Raw genomic sequence first — 20,345 nt, 5'->3', positions numbered from 1 at the left:
TTAATTAGATCCTGAAATACCGCCGGGGCATTACAGAGACCAAGAGGCATTACAGTATACTCATAGTGCCCATAACGAGTATTGAACGCAGTCATCCACTCGTGTCCCTGCTGCATTCTCACCAAGTTATAAGCACCTCTGAGGTCTAACTTAGTGAAAATCTTGGAACCCTTTAATCGATCAAAAAGCTCGGTGATCAAGGGGATCGGATAGGCATTTCTAATGGTTATTTTGTTCAAACCTCGGTAGTCAATGCAAGGTCTTAAAGAACCATCCTTCTTTTTAACAAAAAAAAATCCAGCCCCAGCAGGGGAGGAGGATCTCCTAATGAACCCTTTGTCTAGGTTTTCACGAATATACTCCTCTAAGACTAAGTTCTCATTCGTAGACAAAGGGTATACATGGCCCCTGGGAGGCATAGTACCAGGAAGTAATTTAATTTTGCAATCAAAAGGCCTGTGTGGTGGTAAGGTATCAGCCTTTCCTTTGTCAAATACCGCCTTTAAATCTAGATACAAGGACGGTATCTGTACTTTAGTAGAGTCGGTAGAGTTATTAAGTATGTTAACAATACAAAGGGGTGACACTCTCTTTAAACATCTCTCTTGACAACCCTGACCCCACGAGACTATTTCCCCTGATTTCCACTCTATAATGGGGTTATGTCTCTTCAGCCAGGAGTATCCCAGGACTATGGGAACAGAAGGAGATGAAATGAGTAGTAGAGATATCTCCTCCTTGTGTAGAATACCAGTAGTTAAGTTAAGAGGTGTGGTCTCCCGGAAAATCACAGGCTCAACTAAAGGTCTACCATCTATGGCCTCAACAGCCAAAGGTGTCTTCCTTAACTGGAATGGGATAGCGTGTTTGGTGAGAAAAACTTGGTCGATAAAGCTCTCAGCAGCTCCGGAGTCTATCAATGCCACAGTCTCTAAAGTTCCCTTCTCCCAAGTTAAAGAGACGGGTAATAGAAGCCTGTGTTCTTTGTAGTTATGAGTAGAGGACAAAATAGAAACACCCAAGGCCTGTCCTCTAGAGAAACTTAGGTGCGAGCGTTTCCCGGGCGATTGGGACAATTCAAACGTAAGTGACCTCTGACTCCACAATACATACACAGTCCCTCCCTTCTCCTGTACTGTCTCTCCTCTTCTGAGAGGCGAGTAAGGCCTATCTGCATAGGTTCTGGAAACTGTGGAGTTTTGGTTTCAGGACTTTGAAATGAAGGAGCTAGTCTAAAGGAAGGTCTACCGGTTCTATCTCGAGTGTTCTGCCTCTCTCTTAGACGTTCGTCAATGCGAGAGATAAAGGAAATTAAGTCCTCCAAATTCTCGGGAAGCTCTCTCGTCGCTACCTCGTCAAGTATTACATCGGATAATCCGTTTAAAAATACGTGTATATAAGCCTGTTCATTCCACTTAACCTCTGCCGCCAAAGACCTGAACTCTAGTGCGTAATCCACAAGTGTTCGGTTCTCTTGTCTAAGGCGCAACAGTAATCTAGCTGCATTGACCTTTCTGCCAGGGGGGTCAAAAGTTCTTCTAAAAGCAGCTACAAAGGCATTATAGTTATAGACTAATGGATTATCGTTCTCCCACAACGGATTAGCCCATCTCAGAGCCTTCTCAATGAGTAAGGTGATAATAAATCCCACCTTTGCCCTATCAGTAGGGTAGGAACGGGGTTGTAGCTCGAAATGGATACTGATCTGGTTCAAAAAGCCACGACACCTTTCAGGAGAACCAGCATAACGTACAGGTGGGGTAACTTGGGAAGAAGCACCTACAGTGGCTACCTCTAGCCCTGAACTCACAGGAGGAATAGAAGTATTACGCATCTCCTCAGGTGGATTATTAGGACGTGATAGTAACGCCTGTAGTGCTAGTGCCATCTGATCCATTCTATGATCCATGGCGTCAAACCTAGGATCAGGAGAACCAAGCTGACAGTTTGTACCTGCAGGATCCATTGGCCCTGTCGTAATGTCAGGATCGGGACAGGGATCCAACACGCAGAGTACAAAGAGTAGCAGATACGTATACCGGACCTTAGAATGGCCGGACTTAACGTAATACTACGTATAGAATGGTCAGGGACAAGCCGAGGTCGAGGGAACGAGAAGACAGGTAAGTAATAACAAAGCCGGGTCAGAACCAAAAGACAAGAGAATACAAGAGCACTGTGTGACTAGGCTGGCTAGAACCACGACAGGGCAATGAGCAAATGCTGAGAGCTCCCTTAAATACCCTGGTTCTAGAGACTAATCACGCCTCCGCCGAGACCTGATTCGTGTCCGGGATTTGACTGACAGGTCGGGCTAGAATAGCGTCATGACGTCGACTATTGAGCGTCACGTTACAAAAAGGCATAGTTCTCTCGCGGCCGGCGTTTACATGCGCGAGGGGACCGCGAGGAACGGGAGAATCATGCCGTCTGGATGGAAAAACGTCTAAGTCTCTACCCGTCTCAGGGGTAGAGACTACAGGTACCCTGACACGGTGGTCCGAACCCTAATTTCAACGGGGGAGAGAAATTAAATTAAATAGTGCTACTGCTAGATGAGCTAAAGTGTATTTTAAAAATCTGTTCTAAGATCATTGTGAATATATATAATGCAAAATTAATGTTATAAAAAAACAATTAAAAAAAGGAAAAGGCAAAATTAAACTATTAAAGTGATAGTGCTTTGATGTACATACAATGCATAGCATATAAGTGCTCTGTATCAAATGAAAATTAGATATAAAGTGACACTACTATCCAAAACCTCCTCAAATTAATAGTTTCCCGTGGTCACCTCCAAAAGGGCATCTGAAGCTGGTATAGGGGAGAAAGAGACACACAGGGGGGCTGGGGAGGGGGAAAAAGAGAACCACCGAGAGGCTGGGTCAAAGAGATACACAAAAGTAGATGGGGAAAGTGGGGCTGGAGAAGACAAAGAGACACACAAAGGGGCTGAGAGAAAGTAAGAGATACACAAGTGGGGGTTGTAAGAGACACACAAGGGGTTGTAAGACACACAAAGGGAAGAAAATGGGGTTAAAACACACAATAGCGGGCAAGACGATCAAAAGAGAAAATAAAAAAAATAAAAAACTGACACAAATTTCAAAAGGTGGGTTAAGAGAAACACAGGTTAAGATACATTTTTTTTGCATGTGGGAGGGGGGCCAGAATAATGCATCTTCGCCTGTGTAGCCAAAAGTCCTTGCACTGGCCCTGGACTGAGGCTGTAAGATATTAGAGGGTAACATAGGTGCAGTTTGGGAAGGGGCAAGCACTGAGAATTAATGGTCCACAGAGTTGACAAGGAACAGCCATAGGCTTGATGAGACAGGTACTAGGTATGAAATATATAAGCATGCAACATAGAATTATAATACAAAAAGAATATCAAACAGAAGAAATAGCAGTAGGCAAAAAGAGAATACAGCAGATATAGGTAAAGTGATGATTAGCTGGAGTATCCCCAGGTATACGTTGCAGGATAAGGCAGTCCCTGAAATGCTGATTACCAGGGCCCATAGTCGTGATGACTAAAGTTCTCTCTTTTGAGAGTGTGTTGTTTACAAGGCTTGTGTTCGCATCTTGTATCTTAGATAAATATAGCAGGAAACTTTTTGCAAAACAAAACTTTTGTTTTCTTTTTTCTTTTTTTGTAGGTTGGCATTTAGGACAAGAACTTAGAACAATCATTACAAAAAAATATATATAATAAACAATTTCCACACAAATAATACAGTAATGTATACTATAATATATGACTAACATATTTTAGAATGATGAACATGAAGTCAGAAATCACAATTACTTCTCATGGGCAACCACACCACAATTTCTATATTCCCCTATCCAACTGCCATCTGCTGGACGACAATGCTTATTACAGTGTGAGACTTTCAGCAATCAGAGTGTAGGGGGGCTCTAGGCTCCCACACATGTGAAGTACAATGTGTAGTTTAAGTTAAAATAAAATATGCTGGATGATTTTGAATTCATTTTCATTAGTTAAAAAAAAAAGTTTTTACTGCACAAAGCCAATCTTTGTGCAGTAACATCATGTGTAATTGTGTATGAAGTATAAATCTATCCAATATTGGATGGAAATGATATACTAAGAGTGCTAGGGATGGGTTTGCCTACACAAATAAAATTATGTCTGAAATAAAATCAAAAGATATTGAGGTTCCCATGATGAGAGAGAACATGCAACTGATACAGTAATGTGCATGGTCCTATCCAGTGAGAAAATGGCAAGTGTCATCAACCTTTGCCCCTTGCACTTCCAGCAGTGTATACAAGTATCACTATATATAATATATAAAATAATGTGCAATGGAATACACTGTGGAAGAAAAGTAAATACCACACCAAGAATTTTCATTGCACATGTACCCTTATTTTTGGGGGTTTATTGCTAAAATGTCCAGCTCCTATTGAATTAAAATAAATAAATACATACATAGTTTGTGCCATTTGCCTCTATTCTCAAAATGGAAAGAGGATGTCCATTTTAAAGGACCACTATAGGCACCCAGACAACTTCAGCTCAATTAAATGGTCTGGGTGCCAGGTCCATCTAGGATTAACCCTTTCTGCAGTAAACATAGCAGTTTCAGAGAAACTGCTATGTTTACAAATGGGTTAATCCAGCCCCTAGTGGCTGTTTCATTGACAGCCGCTAGAGGCGCTTCCGCGCTTCTCACTGTGATTTTCACTGTGAGAAGACGCCAGCGTCCATAGGAAAGCATTGAGAATGCTTACCTATGAGACTGGCTGAATGCGCGCGCAGCTCCTGCCGCATGCGCATTCAGCCGATGACGGGGAAGGAGGAGGAGAGTCCCCAGCACCGAGGGAGCATGGCGCTGGAAAAAAGTAAGGGATTAACCCCTTCCTCACCCTAGAGCCCGGCGGGAGGGCGGGCCCTGAGGGTGAGGGGGACCCAAGGACCCTATAGAGCCAGGAAAACAAGTATGTTTTCCTGGCTCTATAGTGGTCCTTTAACAAAACTTTTAACCAGGCTAATAAGACTATAGAAATTATAATAATCCTATATTTTTTTTTTTATTTTTTTGTTATTCTTTATTTAGCATTGACATAGCTAGGCATACAGAAAATATTCAGTCGTACATATATGTGCAGCGTGGGTACATATATTACATCAGTGCCAATAAACATCAACATTGGATAATATACATGTGTTATCCCCGTATGGTACTGTTTCATGCCCGGTCATCTGAAGTCAATGTTTAGTTTTGTTTAACAGGTAACAAAGTTAACTAGGTATGTGTGTTCCACAACTCTGGCTCTAAGCCGAAGGTCGGGGTGTAAACTATCTTTTTGGTTCCCGTACTCCTTCATCTATCTAGGGTGATGTGCTACCGTGATGGTCAGAATTCATTCCTGCCCTTGGGTCCAGCAGTATGTGCTGCTTATTGCGCGGATCCTCTCAAGATTCCGACCCCGTATATCTGTAACTCCGTAGATTCCAAGGGCCCGGATACCGTGTCTATGTATCTCCCTATCCGGGTAATAATCTTATATTTTCAAATGAGTTCCATGAGTTCTCATCATATACTCCATGGAAACTGGCTACAAATTGCAGTAATGTATTCTTTGTAACGGTGGCGTCACCATGTAAATGTAGACATAACTTGTTAATATTAACAACCTGCATCAAAAAATGGATAATTGCCCAGTAAACCACTCAGAATTCATACACTGGATGTTATACCTACATGTGGGTCAGAACTTAGCTGGTGGTAATGATGACATCTGCGTAAGCGTCTGACTATCAGTCTATCATTGCTTGATTGACATAATAGAGTTCCCATACTGTAGCCTTTCACTAGCACAAATTATATGGAAACATCATATTTAATTCGCCTGATAAATCATACATTCTAGATTTGTGAATTGTAAAAGATTTGGTTCGTCCAAATGGATTCGTATGACATGGTTTTTATTGGGGGGGGGGGGCGAGGGGAATTAGGTTCTGTCTATGTGGTGGTTTGGTTTCGGTAAAAACAATTTAGATAAACCAAAATAATGTGAAAATGCATCTGTTAGTATATTGTATAATAAATACATAATATAAATATTACGTACAAATTTTGAGGTACACTGAGAGGTGTATTTGGTTCACAAATAAAGCGAGAAGAAGTTACCAATAGAGGGAAGAAAATAAGAAAATTATTAATAAATATTGTATTGTGTTATATTTATAATATCTGAATATATACGTAAATATATACATTTTTTTAATACTCTCTTTTTTCCCTCTCTTTGTCACTTGATCTGGGGGGGAAAAAAAATCAACATTTAGTGGTTAACTCGTAGCCACAAATAATCTTTTTCCCATTAATCACCTCTTTTTTGGCCTAAAGGGCTGAATTCTGAATCATGAGCCAAAACGAACATGCTTGCCCATTCGTTTGGCTCATGATTCTGCTATATCTGCTTGGAGTGATGAATTTTGTAATTAAGTAAATCTCAAAGTCTATTGTTTAATTTGGGCTATGTCCTTCCTGAACATCTTCACTAGTGACATAGATGCATTCTAATAGTTCCGAAAAGCCAGAAATGTAATATAGGCAGTGTTTAGAGCTGTCCCCTAACCACCAATCATCTTTTTTCCATCAATCATCTTTTTTTGTGTGTGCCATAAACAGATCTTAGGATCTTATTGCCTATTTCAGTTGTTTTGTGATTCGCCCATATAGTATTTTGGAGTTGCAGAATTCAGACAAATCTCTGATTGCCCAAAAGTTTGATGAATCGCTATTTGTTTGAAACTGAATGCACAAGTGTTATATATTCCTATAGATATTTAAGGAACTTTTGTCTCATACAGTATTACTTCTAAGAACTAATTTAAGAAATGAGTTAAAAATATATAAAAAATATGCTCAACCTACAGTCTTCCCAAAAATGTGGCGGTTCCACAGATAATATTAAGTAATGCAACAAAATTGCAGTTTCAAGGGTGCTTCATTTAGACCCATTCAGCGGCAGCCAATATTTTCTGTGTTTTCTGTATCTTTACACAGGACTGCTGATAATGCAAAGTATATGACGCAGCAATCAATTAAATTCAATAACCTCTGGCAGTCATTTTCCCTGCCGTTATTTATCGTAAAATGAAATGTTCTTGAGATGGGGAAAGGTCACAGACATTAAACTCGAGCTCTTCAAAACTATAGTGTATTTATGGATGTACAAGAAGTTCAAATGGCATGTGAATTATTTTCTGGGCTACTGGGGCCACTATATTTATTACTCAACAGGGAGATGTAGAAAACAATATTGCCAACACTAACCTTTTATTCAGATTGTAAATTTATGTATGGGTCATCTTGCCAAGCAGTTTTTAGAACCGTTTTACAAATGTTATAATGAAAGATCCTGCACAGATGTCTGTGTTTTTCTATTATCTATCTATGTATCTATATATCTGTATGTCTGTCTGTCTATCTACCATTTTTATAGAACGCAACGTGAGGTTGTTGATATTTTTGTTTGGAATGTTTTTATCTTTTATTGGGTCTAATATTGCATCACAATACAACAGTGTGCATTTCCTATAAACTGTGCATTTTAAACTCATCAGTTGGACAATAAAGGACTGCAAGTGCACTCTGTGGTCGGTAGGAAAACAAATCGGAAGGCTGCAGGCCCAGAGTTCCATGATAATTGTTGTCATGAGGAACTTTCCCTTGTGTTGCATTAGAGACCCATGGTTCATTTGATCTTACGAACGGATATAAACTGTTTAATGAATGTGTCTTTCAAACAAATTATATTATTTTCTAATTTTCATTTTGTTTAAATAAGTAACACTTGATTGCACTTTTATAGTGATAAAATGTCCTGTACTTTCTAAAGATGTCAGTTTATCTCCTACACAGTAGTTTCCACATTTCATTGAAACGCATACAGGCTATCCCAGTAACTAACAGACACTCACTCACTTTAAATTGTACCTTGGCACTCATTTCCATTTTCATATAAAAAACAAATGTTCTCAATGCAGTAGCAGTGAGAAAACTTGACTGACCAAGAGTTGCCACTCTGATTGAAAATGCCAGATATTTCAGGGTGGAGAGTTGATGTTTTCAGTGTAGACACCCTGTCTGATTGGTTGTCTGTCAATGGTCAACACAAAAGGATGTTGGCTGAAAAAGTTGGTTTTCTCAGCCTGGCAAATGTGCCACTCTGTAGAGGCCAACTCAGAGCTGCACTTGCGCAGAGGCCTCCCAACCATCCTTTTTTTCGGTGGGATAGGATGTTGTCCTGCTGTCCCAGGTTTGATCTCTAGTTTCCATGGACACAAGGAAATTGTCCACAAAAAGCATAGCATGAATGCATAATTTGACTTGCTTGCTCTATGCTCAGGGCACTAGGACTCTGCAGGGACATTTTCCCTGTGTCTAGTTTGGGCGGTGGGTGGGGGGAACGGAATCCCGATATCGACCCTGTACTGACAAATAAAGGACAGCTGGGTGTTTGGAATTTTTAGTCAGTAACATAACCACATAACAGCTATAATGGTACTCCAAATATAATGTTTTAAATTTAAAAATGGGGGTACAAATATGAGTGTTTTACAGCAGTACAACATATACTGATGGCATTATTATAAGTGAAAGGGCAGTGTGAAAAATGCAAAATAAAGTATGAGTTTTGGGTTTGTGACTAGGTGGCTACTAAAAAAGACTGGACATACCCCATTTTGAATACCCTGGGTTGTCCACGTTTGCAAATGGTATGCCATGGTGGGGGTAAATTTCATCCCTGGCTTGGGATGCGTTCTCATAGGCAACACAGGCCCAGCAAACCAATCTGCCTAACTGAAATGGACAAGCCCTATATTTGACCCTGTAACTTATAAAAACCTGTATATAAAATAAAGCAAAAGAGAAGTATGTGTAGCTACCCCAAATAAGGGAAAATAAGATTTGCTGATAAAAACTAATGCACGTGGATATAAAAAATATCACAAAAACAGCAGGAATCAAATTATTCACTCCACATGGCAGGAAATGTGCTCCAAGTTCTTGCCAGCAACAATGTTCCACTAATTCTGAAAATTCTAACAAAATAACAGTACCGGAGTCAAAAGTACAATTAAAAAAAAATATATAGATATCTGGATATAACATAGCCTCAGCAAACCAATCTGGCAAATTTCAATGTGTACAAACTGAAATGGGCAAGCTCTTTATTTGACCTTGTAATTTTACAAATCCCCATGAAAACTGTACATGGGGGGCATCCAGAGCCGGCTCTCTAATTAGACGGCTGCCTAAGGCCTCGCGCTGTCTGGGGCCTCGCGGCTGCCTAAACCACCTTAGGGCAGGCTGTGTCAGGTCTTCGGTCAGTGACCGAGTACCCGACACCAGGAGGGGGCTCGGTGGCTTGCTTGATATGCCGCCGGGTGCGAGGCCCCTCCGTGCCATCTGCCCAGGACGAGAGTGGCCATTGCAGACACTGGTCTGCAGCTCCGCACTGTGCAGAGATGCAGACCATGTGTCTCGCGAATGTTGACCAATCAGAGCATTGCCGCGGGTCTGACTGAATCTCGCGAGATACATGGTCTGCAGCTCTGCACACTGCGGAGCTGCAGACCGGCGGCCATGCCACAGGTCCACCAGGGAGAGAAACAAGGTATTCAATCACCCCCTCCCTCCCTGTATCCCCCCCAAAGCATTAACCCTCTCCCTCCCAGTATTCCCCCCAGCATTATCCCTCTGCCTCCCAGTATCACCCCCAGCATTAACCCTCTCCCTCCCAGTATTCCTCTCAGCATTAACCCTCTCCCTTCCAGTATCCCCCCCCAGCATTAACCCTCTCCCTCCCAGCATTAACCCTCTTCCTCCCAGTATTCCCCCCAGCATTAACCCTCTCCCTCCCAATATTCACCCGGCATTAACCCTCTCCCTACCAGTATTCCCCCCACCCCAGCATTAACTCTCTCCCTCCCACTATTCCCCACCCCAGCATTAACCCTCTCCTTCCCAGTATTCCCCCAGCATTAACCCTCTCCCTCCCACCAGCATTAACCCTCTTCCTCCCAGTATTCCCCCTCCCCAGCATTAAACCTCTCCCTCCCAGTATTCCCCCACCCCAACATTTACCTTCTCCCTTCAAGTATTCCCCCCATTTTAAACCTCTCCCTCCAAGTATCCCCCCACATTAACCCTCTCCCTCCCAGCATTAACCTTCTCACTCCCAGTATCCCCCCAGCATTAACCCTCTCCTTCCCAGTATTCCCCCCACTGCACTAACCCAATCCCTTGCAGTATTCCCCCCACACAATTAACCCTCTCCCTCCCAGTATGCCTTACACAGTATTACCCCCTCCCTCCCAGTATTCCCCTCACACCATCAACCCCCTCCCTCACAGTACCCTCCCACAGTATTACCCCCTCCCTTACAATATTCCCACCTCACAGTATCAACCCACCTCCCTCACAGTTTCACCCCTCTGTCCCACACAGTATCAAACCACTGTCCTGCCATCATACCCCCTCTTAACCCACTACACCCCCTGCCATCCTGTCCCCTCTTAACCCACTACACCCCCTGCCATCTTGTCCCATATTAACCAACTACACCCCCTGCCATCATACCCTCTATTAACCTACTACACCCCCTGCCATCTTACCCTCTATTAATCCAATACACCCCCTGCCATCATACCCCCTAATAACCCACCACACTCCCTGTCATCATACGCTCTATTAACCCACTACACCCCCGCCATCTTGTCCCCTATTAACCCACTACACCCCCTGTCACCTTGCCCCCTCTTAATCCACTACACCCCCTGCCATCTTGTCCCCTATTAACAAACTACACCCCCTGCCATCTTACCCCCTATTAATCCACTATACTTCAGCCATGTTGCCCCCTATTAACCCACTACACCCGCTGCCACCTTGCCCCCTATTGACCCACTATACCCCCTGTCATCTCACCCTTATTAGCCCACTACACCCCCTGCCATCTTATCCCCTATTAACCCACTATACCACCTGCCATCTTACCCAATATTAATCCACTACACCCCTTGCCATCATACCATCTATTAACCCACTACACCCCCTGCCATCTTGTCCCCTATCAACCCACTACCCCCGACATCTTACCCCATATTAACACACTACACCCCCTGCCATCCTGCCCCCTATTTATACACTACACCCCCTGCAGTTACGCACAACACACTCTCTATACCCCTTATATACACACCCTGCATTTACACACACACACTACGCACTCTGGATAACCCTTTGAATACACACACACTAAACCCCCTTACTTACACAAAAACACATTACACACACTCTATAACCCTTATACACATACCACACACTCTTCACTCACATACACACAGTACACAAGCTCTATACCCCTAAACATACACTACACTCTCTGCACTCACACATCTATACCCCCTATAAACACACACTACACGCCCTGCACTCACACACAACACACTCTATATCCCTTATACATACCATACCCCATGCATTCATTCACACACACATTCAAACACACACACACACACACACTATCTCTCTCTCTCTATACACACACACTACTCTATACGCATACACACACAATTAACATGCCCCCTTTTTGGTCCCGCCCCTCGCAGTGGGCTGCTCTGCCATTAACTGCCCGGGCTGAATTTTCGTCCCAGTCTGGCCCTGTGTATGTATCATACATCCCAATATTTAATAATTGTGACTTTAATTTTAGCGTCGTGGCCAGGGTGGGGCTTTTCTGAATTTTTGGGAGGTGATTTACTAATAACAATTTATACAACTAAAATGTAATATAAAACAAGAACAGTGTATCTTATTTACACTGACTGATTTCTAAACATATTTTTTGTAGTTTAAAGACGTTACTTTGAGTTTTTCTGCTGTGGAGCTCTGTTATACATATAGACATACCGACAATATGGAGCTCCTACAAATGAGGGACTTTAGGATAGAAAAGAGGGACAGAAGGACTTGGGCCCAAAATAGTGACAATTGGGAGATACAGTCCTGTCAAATTTCGGACTGTTGACTCAGTTCTACTTGTCCTACCATTATCCAGCTCTACCTCTACCCAAGGGCTGAATGCTCTCAGTGCCATCCTCTCTGGCTCCTCTGATGACATGCTTGTGCTTTGCTTTATGGGGACTGTTGGGAGGTGTGCAGTTCCAAGATAGAGGTAAATTCAGTACTGTGAATGTCTACATATAATTTTATTTTTCAAACCTCACTGAACATATATTTGTTAAATAAAGGTGAGAAGTAAACACTATGAATAATACTGGGTTGAAGACACAGAGGATACATTTAAATAATAATAATAATGAAAATGATAATAATAATAATACTGTTTCTGAGTTTGAGCTATGGATGTGCTTTGCATTGTATCCCCATAGTGTGCTATGACAGGTGCACTGTAAACATGAACCTCCCAGCCAGTGCAGCTGTCAGACAGCCCGAGCTACGTCACGCCGTCAGAATCTTGCCATTCACAATGTGGCGGTCTTGTCTTTCGAATAATTCTCTAAGGCGTCCTTTACTATTCTCAGCCAGCCAGGTCGGCAGGACGTTACGGAAACGGCGTTAAGACGCCGGAGCTGCGCTGTTGTGTCATCCGGCCACACACGTAACAGGCGTCGTGAATTTAGATGAGTCCGGAAACAGTCTGCAGTGCAGGGGCTGTGTGTGTTCCCCAGGTCAGTAGCAACCGGTGGTTATATAAAGGCATGCAGTGTCTGATCATTATTGGTCATTTAATTCCTGGCTCAGAGCGCAACATCCGATATATTTACTGTCCTATCGCACGGTCACTCGGTTTGCCTGGCGATAATTATCGTTATGGTTATTAGGTTTAGACTTTTCTTTGTCCCAACACTATCATAGGATTTTATTTTTTTGTCCTTGTGCCAAGCTACACTTCCTGTCCGCCTCCTTTATACCATACTGTGTATTGTCATTGTGCCAGGCTACTCTCTCCTGAGCACCATGCCACCCATTCTGCTTTTATACGAGGCCACACTCTCACTTATGCACCTTTCTGTCAGACTACTCTCTCACCTTTGTGCCATGCCACCCATTCTGCTTTTCTGCCAGACTACGCTCTCACCTTTGTGCCATGCCACCCATTCTGCTTTTCTGCCAGACTACGCTCTCACCTTTGTGCTATGCCACCCATTCTGCTTTTCTGCCAGACTACGCTCTCACCTTTGTGCTATGCCACCCATTCTGCTTTTCTGTCAGACTACGCGCTCACCTTTGTGCCATGCCACCCATTCTGCTTTTCTGTCAGACTACGCTCTCACCTTTGTGCCATGCCACCCATTCGTCTTTTCTGTCAGACTACGCTCTCACCTTTGTGCTATGCCACCCATTCTGCTTTTCTGTCAGACTACGCTCTCACCTTTGTGCCATGCCACTCATTTTGCTTTTCTGTCAGGTCACTCTCTCACCTTTTTGCCATTCTACTCAGGTGCTAGGCTGCTCTCTTTTCTTTTCACCAGGCATCAGTGCTGTTGTGCCAGCCTCCTCTCTCATTTGTGCCGTGTTAGTCCATCTGCCAATGTACCTGACTCCTCTCTTCTCTTTATACCATGATACCCACTCTACCCTTTCTGCCTGTGCTACTTTTATCTATCCATGGCTGATTTATTCACTCCCCTCCCCCAAGGTATTTTTTAACTCACGTGCCATGTGGTTCTGTATACTGTACACACTCCCCTTAATAAAGGGACACTATAGGCACCCAGACCACTTCAGCTCATTGAAGTGGTCTAGGTGCATCTGCCCAGGTCAGTTAACCCTGCAGTGGTAATTACCTTTTGAAGGATAACTCCACTTTCAGTGGCTGTCTACCAGACAGCCACTAGAGGGACTTCTGGGTCGTTCGCCTAACTCACGCTGGACGTCCTCATGCTATCTGTGAAGACATCCAGCATCACACAAAATCCCATGAAAAAGCATTGTATAATGCTTTCCTATGGGGAAAGTTCTAATGCGAGCGCGGCCATTATGGCGGTGGAGGAGCGGAGGCAGAGCCTGAACCTGCACCAAGGGACATCTGTGCTGGAATCGGGTAAGTGACAGAAGGGATCTTTAACCCTTTCTGCACCACAGGGTGGGAGTTAAGACAGAGGGGGACCCTAATGAAGGAATAGTGCTAGGAAAACAACTTTGTTTTTCTGGCACTGTAGTTTAGCTTTAACCGTTTTACAAGAATTGTTTAAAATACCATACCCCCTACACCCAAATGAGAGGCTTCTGATTGGTGGAGGCTTATTCTGGTTAGAGTGAAGACTGCCTGTTGCTGATTTTTGCCTGAGTTTTTTTAAAGCAGTTCCGGCAGTCATAAAGATATAATCTTTATGAAATATTGATTAAGACTGTGTTGGAATGTAAATTCCCACGCAATCCAACGATATCATAAGATAAAGTAGGGACTAAGGTTGACAAAAGGCAGAGCTCCACTATCAATGTTTGTCAATTCCCAGCAGCCATCAAAACTGATGACTGTGGGATTCTGGCTTTGTCGATGGGACCTTGTAGAGTCTTGCTATGTCCTTAGTATTGTACTTTCACAGCTCCTGGCAACTAAGCTGCCAGGAGCTGAAGAGGACTTGCAGCCCCGAGAAACAGCCTGAGGTAAGTATAACCTTTTACTGCTACACAACTCAGCCACCGGACCCACCCCAGATCTGCCTGTTTCAGCGGGAGGGGGCAGTAGCTAAACATTTTTAAATATTTCTGCACTTGACAGATCCAATTTAGGTATTTTAATGGGAAACTAGGGGTAAAAATAGGAAATTATGCCCTGTTTTTAATGCATATGAAAAATAATGCATTTACAGAATGCAAAATAAGTTAAAAGAAATATATAAAACATTAAAGTCACAAACCAATTATTTACTTAAAAGATTGGGTTCCTGCACCTTAACAACTTAACCAAGCTGGTTATTAGGTTGTGGGGAATGAGTTATTTTAGCTTTTGCATGTTTCTATCCCATATGGTAAAAAAAGCAAGATCTTACTTTATATATTTTTTTTTTATGTAGGTTTGTATCCCTGTTGATTTTTAACAGTTTGCAATGCCAAGCCCAAGGGTGACAAGAGCAGTGAACGCTAACTCTACCAACCCAAATGGTAGATTTGAATTCATGTCCCTGCTAACTAACAGGACAAGTGCTTCAGAGCCGATTTCCCCTCGGTATCGGCCTTCTGACAGCCCAGTCCACCGAAAGGATTCCACTTCTGCTGCATCTCAGCAGCAGCTTCCAGAAGAAGACTGCATGAAATTGAACCCATCATTCCTCGGAATTGCACTAAGGTCACTACTCGCTGTTGACCTGTGGTTAACTAAAAAAATAGGAGTGTGTGCAAGAGATGGATCTTCTTGGGGAAGTGCCCGCCCTATGATGAAGTTGATAGAGATTTCTGGACATGGTATACCTTGGATTGTTGGTACTATATACTGTCTATATAAGAGTGATAGCTATGCTGGGCGTGAGGTCATTCTCAACCTGCTATTTGGTAAGTAGAGTTTAATAAAGGGGAACAAATTACTATTGTGCATGTGCATGCGATTTGTAAATAGTCAGTAAAAATCAGTAGCTTAATATTAAAGGGACACTCAGGGCATCAGTACAACTTGAATGTATTTGAATAGGTTGTGGCCTTAAATATATGCTGCATTTTGTGCATGCTCAAATCTTTTTAAAAATAAAATAGCAAAATGCTGCACCATAAGCCTGCGTCTCGGGCCACTACCAGTCACTCTAGAAAAAGACTTTTATATCAAATGTATGTACACAGCTCAGCCACTGACATAACTGAGTGATATGAACTAAAAAGCAACTTGATTTAGGAAAGGAGTTGTTATGAGGATGTAAGTAGTAATAACAACTTATTTTGGCTGGCCATGCAGCTGCCAACTCCTTCTCTGAGCTAAGCCTGGCAGTACAGGGCTGTTTATTGGCTCAGCACACAAAGCATGGAAAAGACTGCTGATCAGTTGAAATGCTGGTCTTGCCCTCTGTTCACTTTAAAGGCAACACGCACGCACGCAGTTTGGCTTGCTCACATGCTTTATGTGTCGGAAGTCTGACATTTACATTACAGTTTATAAAAGTGCCAATTGCAAAATAAATCCTTACTTTTATATTTGAGGACAGAAACACCTACTTGGCTGGCAGTCAGATGGCCAGGAAGGTTTTCTTTCATGCGCCTGCCTTTCCTCTTCTTTAAGAAACACTAAGTTGTTAGGAATATGAACTGTATTCCTAACACTATAGTGCAGGGCTCGACAAATCCCAGGCGCCATGACGACTAAGAATTTCGCCCTGGCTCCTGGCATTGGTCAGCCCGTTTCCTCCTCTTCCTCCTATCTCAATCCGCTGTACCGGGAGGAAGTGAGCTGTAATTACTGTCTCCCGGCATTGAGGCCGCACAGCAGGATACCTGGCAAAGCTAGCAGGTCACTTGGCAATATTGTCTCTGTTTGCCACCGCCCCATTTCACAGACCCGCCCACCCACCCACCCACATTTCTTAGACCCAACCGCCCACATTTCACAGTCCCGCCCGTCCGCCCACATTTCACAAACCTGACTGCCCGCACAATCGTTCCCCTGCGCGGCTTCAGCACCGAGAGGAAGTCATTGCAGATCCCTTCATTTCCTCCCGGCGCACAGTGAGCTGCACGTGATATCGAGACAGGTGGAGAAGAGGAATCTTGACCAGCGGCAGCCCACTCCCATTAGGTGCTGCCAGCCCCACCAGTCTGCCTCCTGCTGTGCCCAATCCCACTGGACCCCAGGGAAGCCACTCTCCTGCGTCCAAAAGGTAGGAAACAGGAGAGTGTCTAAAAATATGTATTCACTTTTAAAAAAAATTTTTATTTCTACGTGTATATCTGTCATGTATGTATTTGTCTGTGTGCATCTATGATTCTTTGTGTGTGTATCAAATAATATATATATAGTGAGTGTGTGAGAGGATGTGTGTCTCTGTCAGTGAATGTTTATGTTTAGGTCACCAGCCCCCGTCCGATCGCATGGGATTGGTGTTTTTATTCACCTGTTTTCCAATGCTGTGCCAGTCTCGCCACAGCTGGCCCGCCTCCATAACTGAGATTATCAATTACCAATCAACATCTCCTCATAGTGAAGCATTAAAGCAATGCATCTCTATAGGGAACTTCAGCGCTGCTGCCACGCTGAATGTAGGTGCTGCATATTGTGCAGCACTGAGATAAGAGACACATTAGTGGCTGTTGGAGTGACTGCCACTAGGGGTGCTACTAGGCAGCAAGGTAAACTGCCTTTTTTTCTGAAAAAGCAAAGCTTTCATTGAAAACCCTACAGGGACAGGTTATAGACATCAGAGTCACTAAATTAAGCTGTAGTTTTTCTGGTGACTATAGGGTCCCCTTAAGAATTGTATTTTTGACTCTGAAAAAAACTGGCTCCTCTCTATTTTTTTTTTTTAGCTGGCTCCTTGATTGAAAGCAGATTTGTCAAGCCCTGCTATATTGTCCCTCTGTCCCCTTCCTACCGCAGTTAAAGGTTTAAATACAGTCCTTTTAGACACCTCTTTCCAGTGCTGAGGTCCGTTAACCCTGGCTCCATCTCCTCCGCCGAGGAGAAAACTAATGTGCATGCCCTGTAAGCTCCAGGCTCACATTAGGCCTTCCCCGTACTAAAGCTTTCCTGTTGAGGATTTGAAGACGCTGGACGTCAAAGTATGAGGACATCCGGAGTTGTTTCACGGAGTTTAACTCTGTAAAACAACAGAAAGCGCCTCTAGTGGTGGTCTGGTAGTAAGCCATGAGAGACAGTCTTAATCCTGCAAGGCAGAGAAACCGCAGTGTTTTACATTGCAGGGTTAATGAGACTGGAACAATGCCCCCAGACCACTTCCATGTTATGAAATGCTCTGGGTGCCTATAGTGTCCCTTTAATGAATGAGCTGTACTATGGCTCATTGAGAAGCATAGGAAACTCACATTTGCTTGTGTATGCGGTTGCGGCTTCAGCACAGTGACTCTTCACTGAGGGAGAAATTGGAGGGCTTGCAAAGACTGTTTGCATTACAGCTGTATTTGATATAATATTATATGTAAGGTTTCATATATAGGAACTCTGTTGGAAGAAAATGAAAACTGTCCTAAAGTTATCTAATATTTCTTCTTCTTGCCACAGCACTCCTGTTGGATCTCATCCTCGTAGGTATCGTGAAAGGGATAGTGAGGCGTCGGCGCCCATTACAGAATCGAATGGACATGTTCGCCACATTTTCCGTGGACAAGTATTCCTTTCCGTCAGGCCATGCTACCCGTGCAGCCATGGTGGCTCGTTTCATGCTTAATCACCTGGTATTGGCTGTGCCAGTTAGGCTTTTGGTGATGCTCTGGGCTTTCGTAGTCAGCTTGTCTAGAGTAATGCTGGGCAGACACAATGTAACGGATGTGGTGTTCGGATTCATTATGGGACACATGCAATACAGCCTAGTTGAATATCTCTGGATATCACCAAACACATTACCGACCTTGTTCAAAATGTGAAGTCTATGAAGTAGTAGTTGCCTAAAGTGATGTCATTGAAGCCTTATTCACATTTCTTATGGATATAAGTCTGTTGCCCACCACATCTGGCTGCTTTTTGTTGTGTGTGTGTACACCTCCAATTATATCCATGAGGGCAATACATGCAACCCTTAGGTAACTACTAAGACAAGCTATCTAGTTTAGATTAGTAAACAAAACTAGCAATTAGTTCAGTGTAATTCCTGCTGTAATGCTGTTTTTTTTTTTTTTTTTAAACCATGGACACTACATAAACAGCATCACTGTGGAAAAGGGAATGTTAAACATGTTATAAAGGTTTTTGTTTTTTTGTATATTTTGAAACCAATATATTTTTCCACCTTTAGAGAAGTCAAACATATCTTATTTAAATGATTCCATTCACTTAACTTTACTGTGGTAGTTCTTCTCTGAACTTTTTGAGGACCTATTTTTCCAAGTGAAATTATTTTATTAACTCTCAGGCTTAAGCAGTATTGAAAGATTTCTGCTGTTCATGGTATTTTTTTAGGTGTACAGTCGATTGGGAAGATGAGACACTAGTCTACCTAATGCTGGTCAGTGACCTAAAATGGGTTATTTAAACAGAATCTACCATCATTTTGAATGCTCTCTGTGGGCAGCGATATTGGCTTACTTTGCATGATGAATCCTCCTCATTATTTTACGTTCATTGATTTTGGAAAAGTTAAATGTTCTGGTATAAAAATTGGGCTTTACAGTAGTTACTGGATTCTAATTTCTGTCAGTCTACAGCAATAATTGGTTTTCGGCAATGATTGGGATAGGGCCTGTGTTCTTACTTACATTCTGAAGCTAGTAGCAAATAGGATAAAGGATTTGGAGGGACTAACTATGTAAATCAAGCCAACATGGCATCCCTCAGAATGTAAGCATTTGGAAAAATGGCAGATTCTCCGTGACATTCCGTTCTCAAAGCATTTTTCTTGTCAGAACAAAAGGCAAATATTGCTGAATCTTCTTCAAGCAAGGTGGTTACCAATGTCTAGATTTTTTTTTTCTGAATTGTTTATAATATTCCCACCAGCATATTATTAAATCTTGCCATACTTCAGCCAATCAGCCTTAATAATAATATGCATGAGACTTTCACATGTGCAGATTACCAGGGAAGAAAGTTTGCTTCACAGTATTTGTCAGTAAAAATTACCACATTACCTGTTTTAGGGAAGAGTTCTCGCAAATTCCTGTAATGAAATTTACTTGAGATTTGAAGGACATACTGTTTATAGAGTGAGATTTATGGATCTTGTGTTAAATGTGTGCACATTTGCATGTTCTGCAACATAAATGCAACTAAAAGTGATTGGAGGTGTTACAGGGTTCCTTCAAGCACCATGATCACTTCACTAATTTGAAGTGGTCATGGTGTCTGGATTCAGTATGTGCAGTGTTTCACTATGAATTGCTGCACATACACAGTTTAACCCCTCTGCTGCCAGCGATGTAACTCCACCTCCAGCAGCCTCAATGAGGCATCATTAGCCAGCCAGGAATAACCGTTCCGCCTGTCTAATGTCAATTCTGTGCATATTTCTATACACAGAGTTACATTCATTGGTTGAGAGCAGTTGATGGCATTGGCATCCGATTTCTGTAGTTCTGTAGATGTTTTCGGAGCCAGGAGGAGAGGACGTCTGTGCCCAGTGGGACCCAGGTAATGGGGCAAACCATTGCAAAACGTTTTGCCCATTTATGGAAAAT

General features: G+C 42.7%; 1 protein-coding gene across 1 annotated transcript; it reads left to right on the top strand.

The window, feature by feature from the left end:
* Positions 1-15,098: 15,098 nt before the first annotated feature.
* On the top strand, positions 15,099-20,102 carry PLPP6 (phospholipid phosphatase 6). Its single transcript, XM_063427517.1, has 2 exons — positions 15,099-15,569; positions 18,238-20,102. Exons 1-2 carry the CDS (start codon positions 15,128-15,130, stop codon positions 18,597-18,599), a joined length of 804 nt encoding a protein of 267 aa, XP_063283587.1. The 5' UTR covers positions 15,099-15,127; the 3' UTR covers positions 18,600-20,102.
* The last annotated feature ends 243 nt before the right edge of the window (positions 20,103-20,345 follow it).

This window comes from Pelobates fuscus, chromosome 7 (genome assembly GCF_036172605.1).
Source record: "Pelobates fuscus isolate aPelFus1 chromosome 7, aPelFus1.pri, whole genome shotgun sequence".
Classification (NCBI taxonomy): Eukaryota; Metazoa; Chordata; class Amphibia; order Anura; family Pelobatidae; genus Pelobates; species Pelobates fuscus.
The sequence above is the reverse complement of the archived record's forward strand: the minus strand, read 5'-3'. Positions and strand labels throughout refer to the sequence as shown.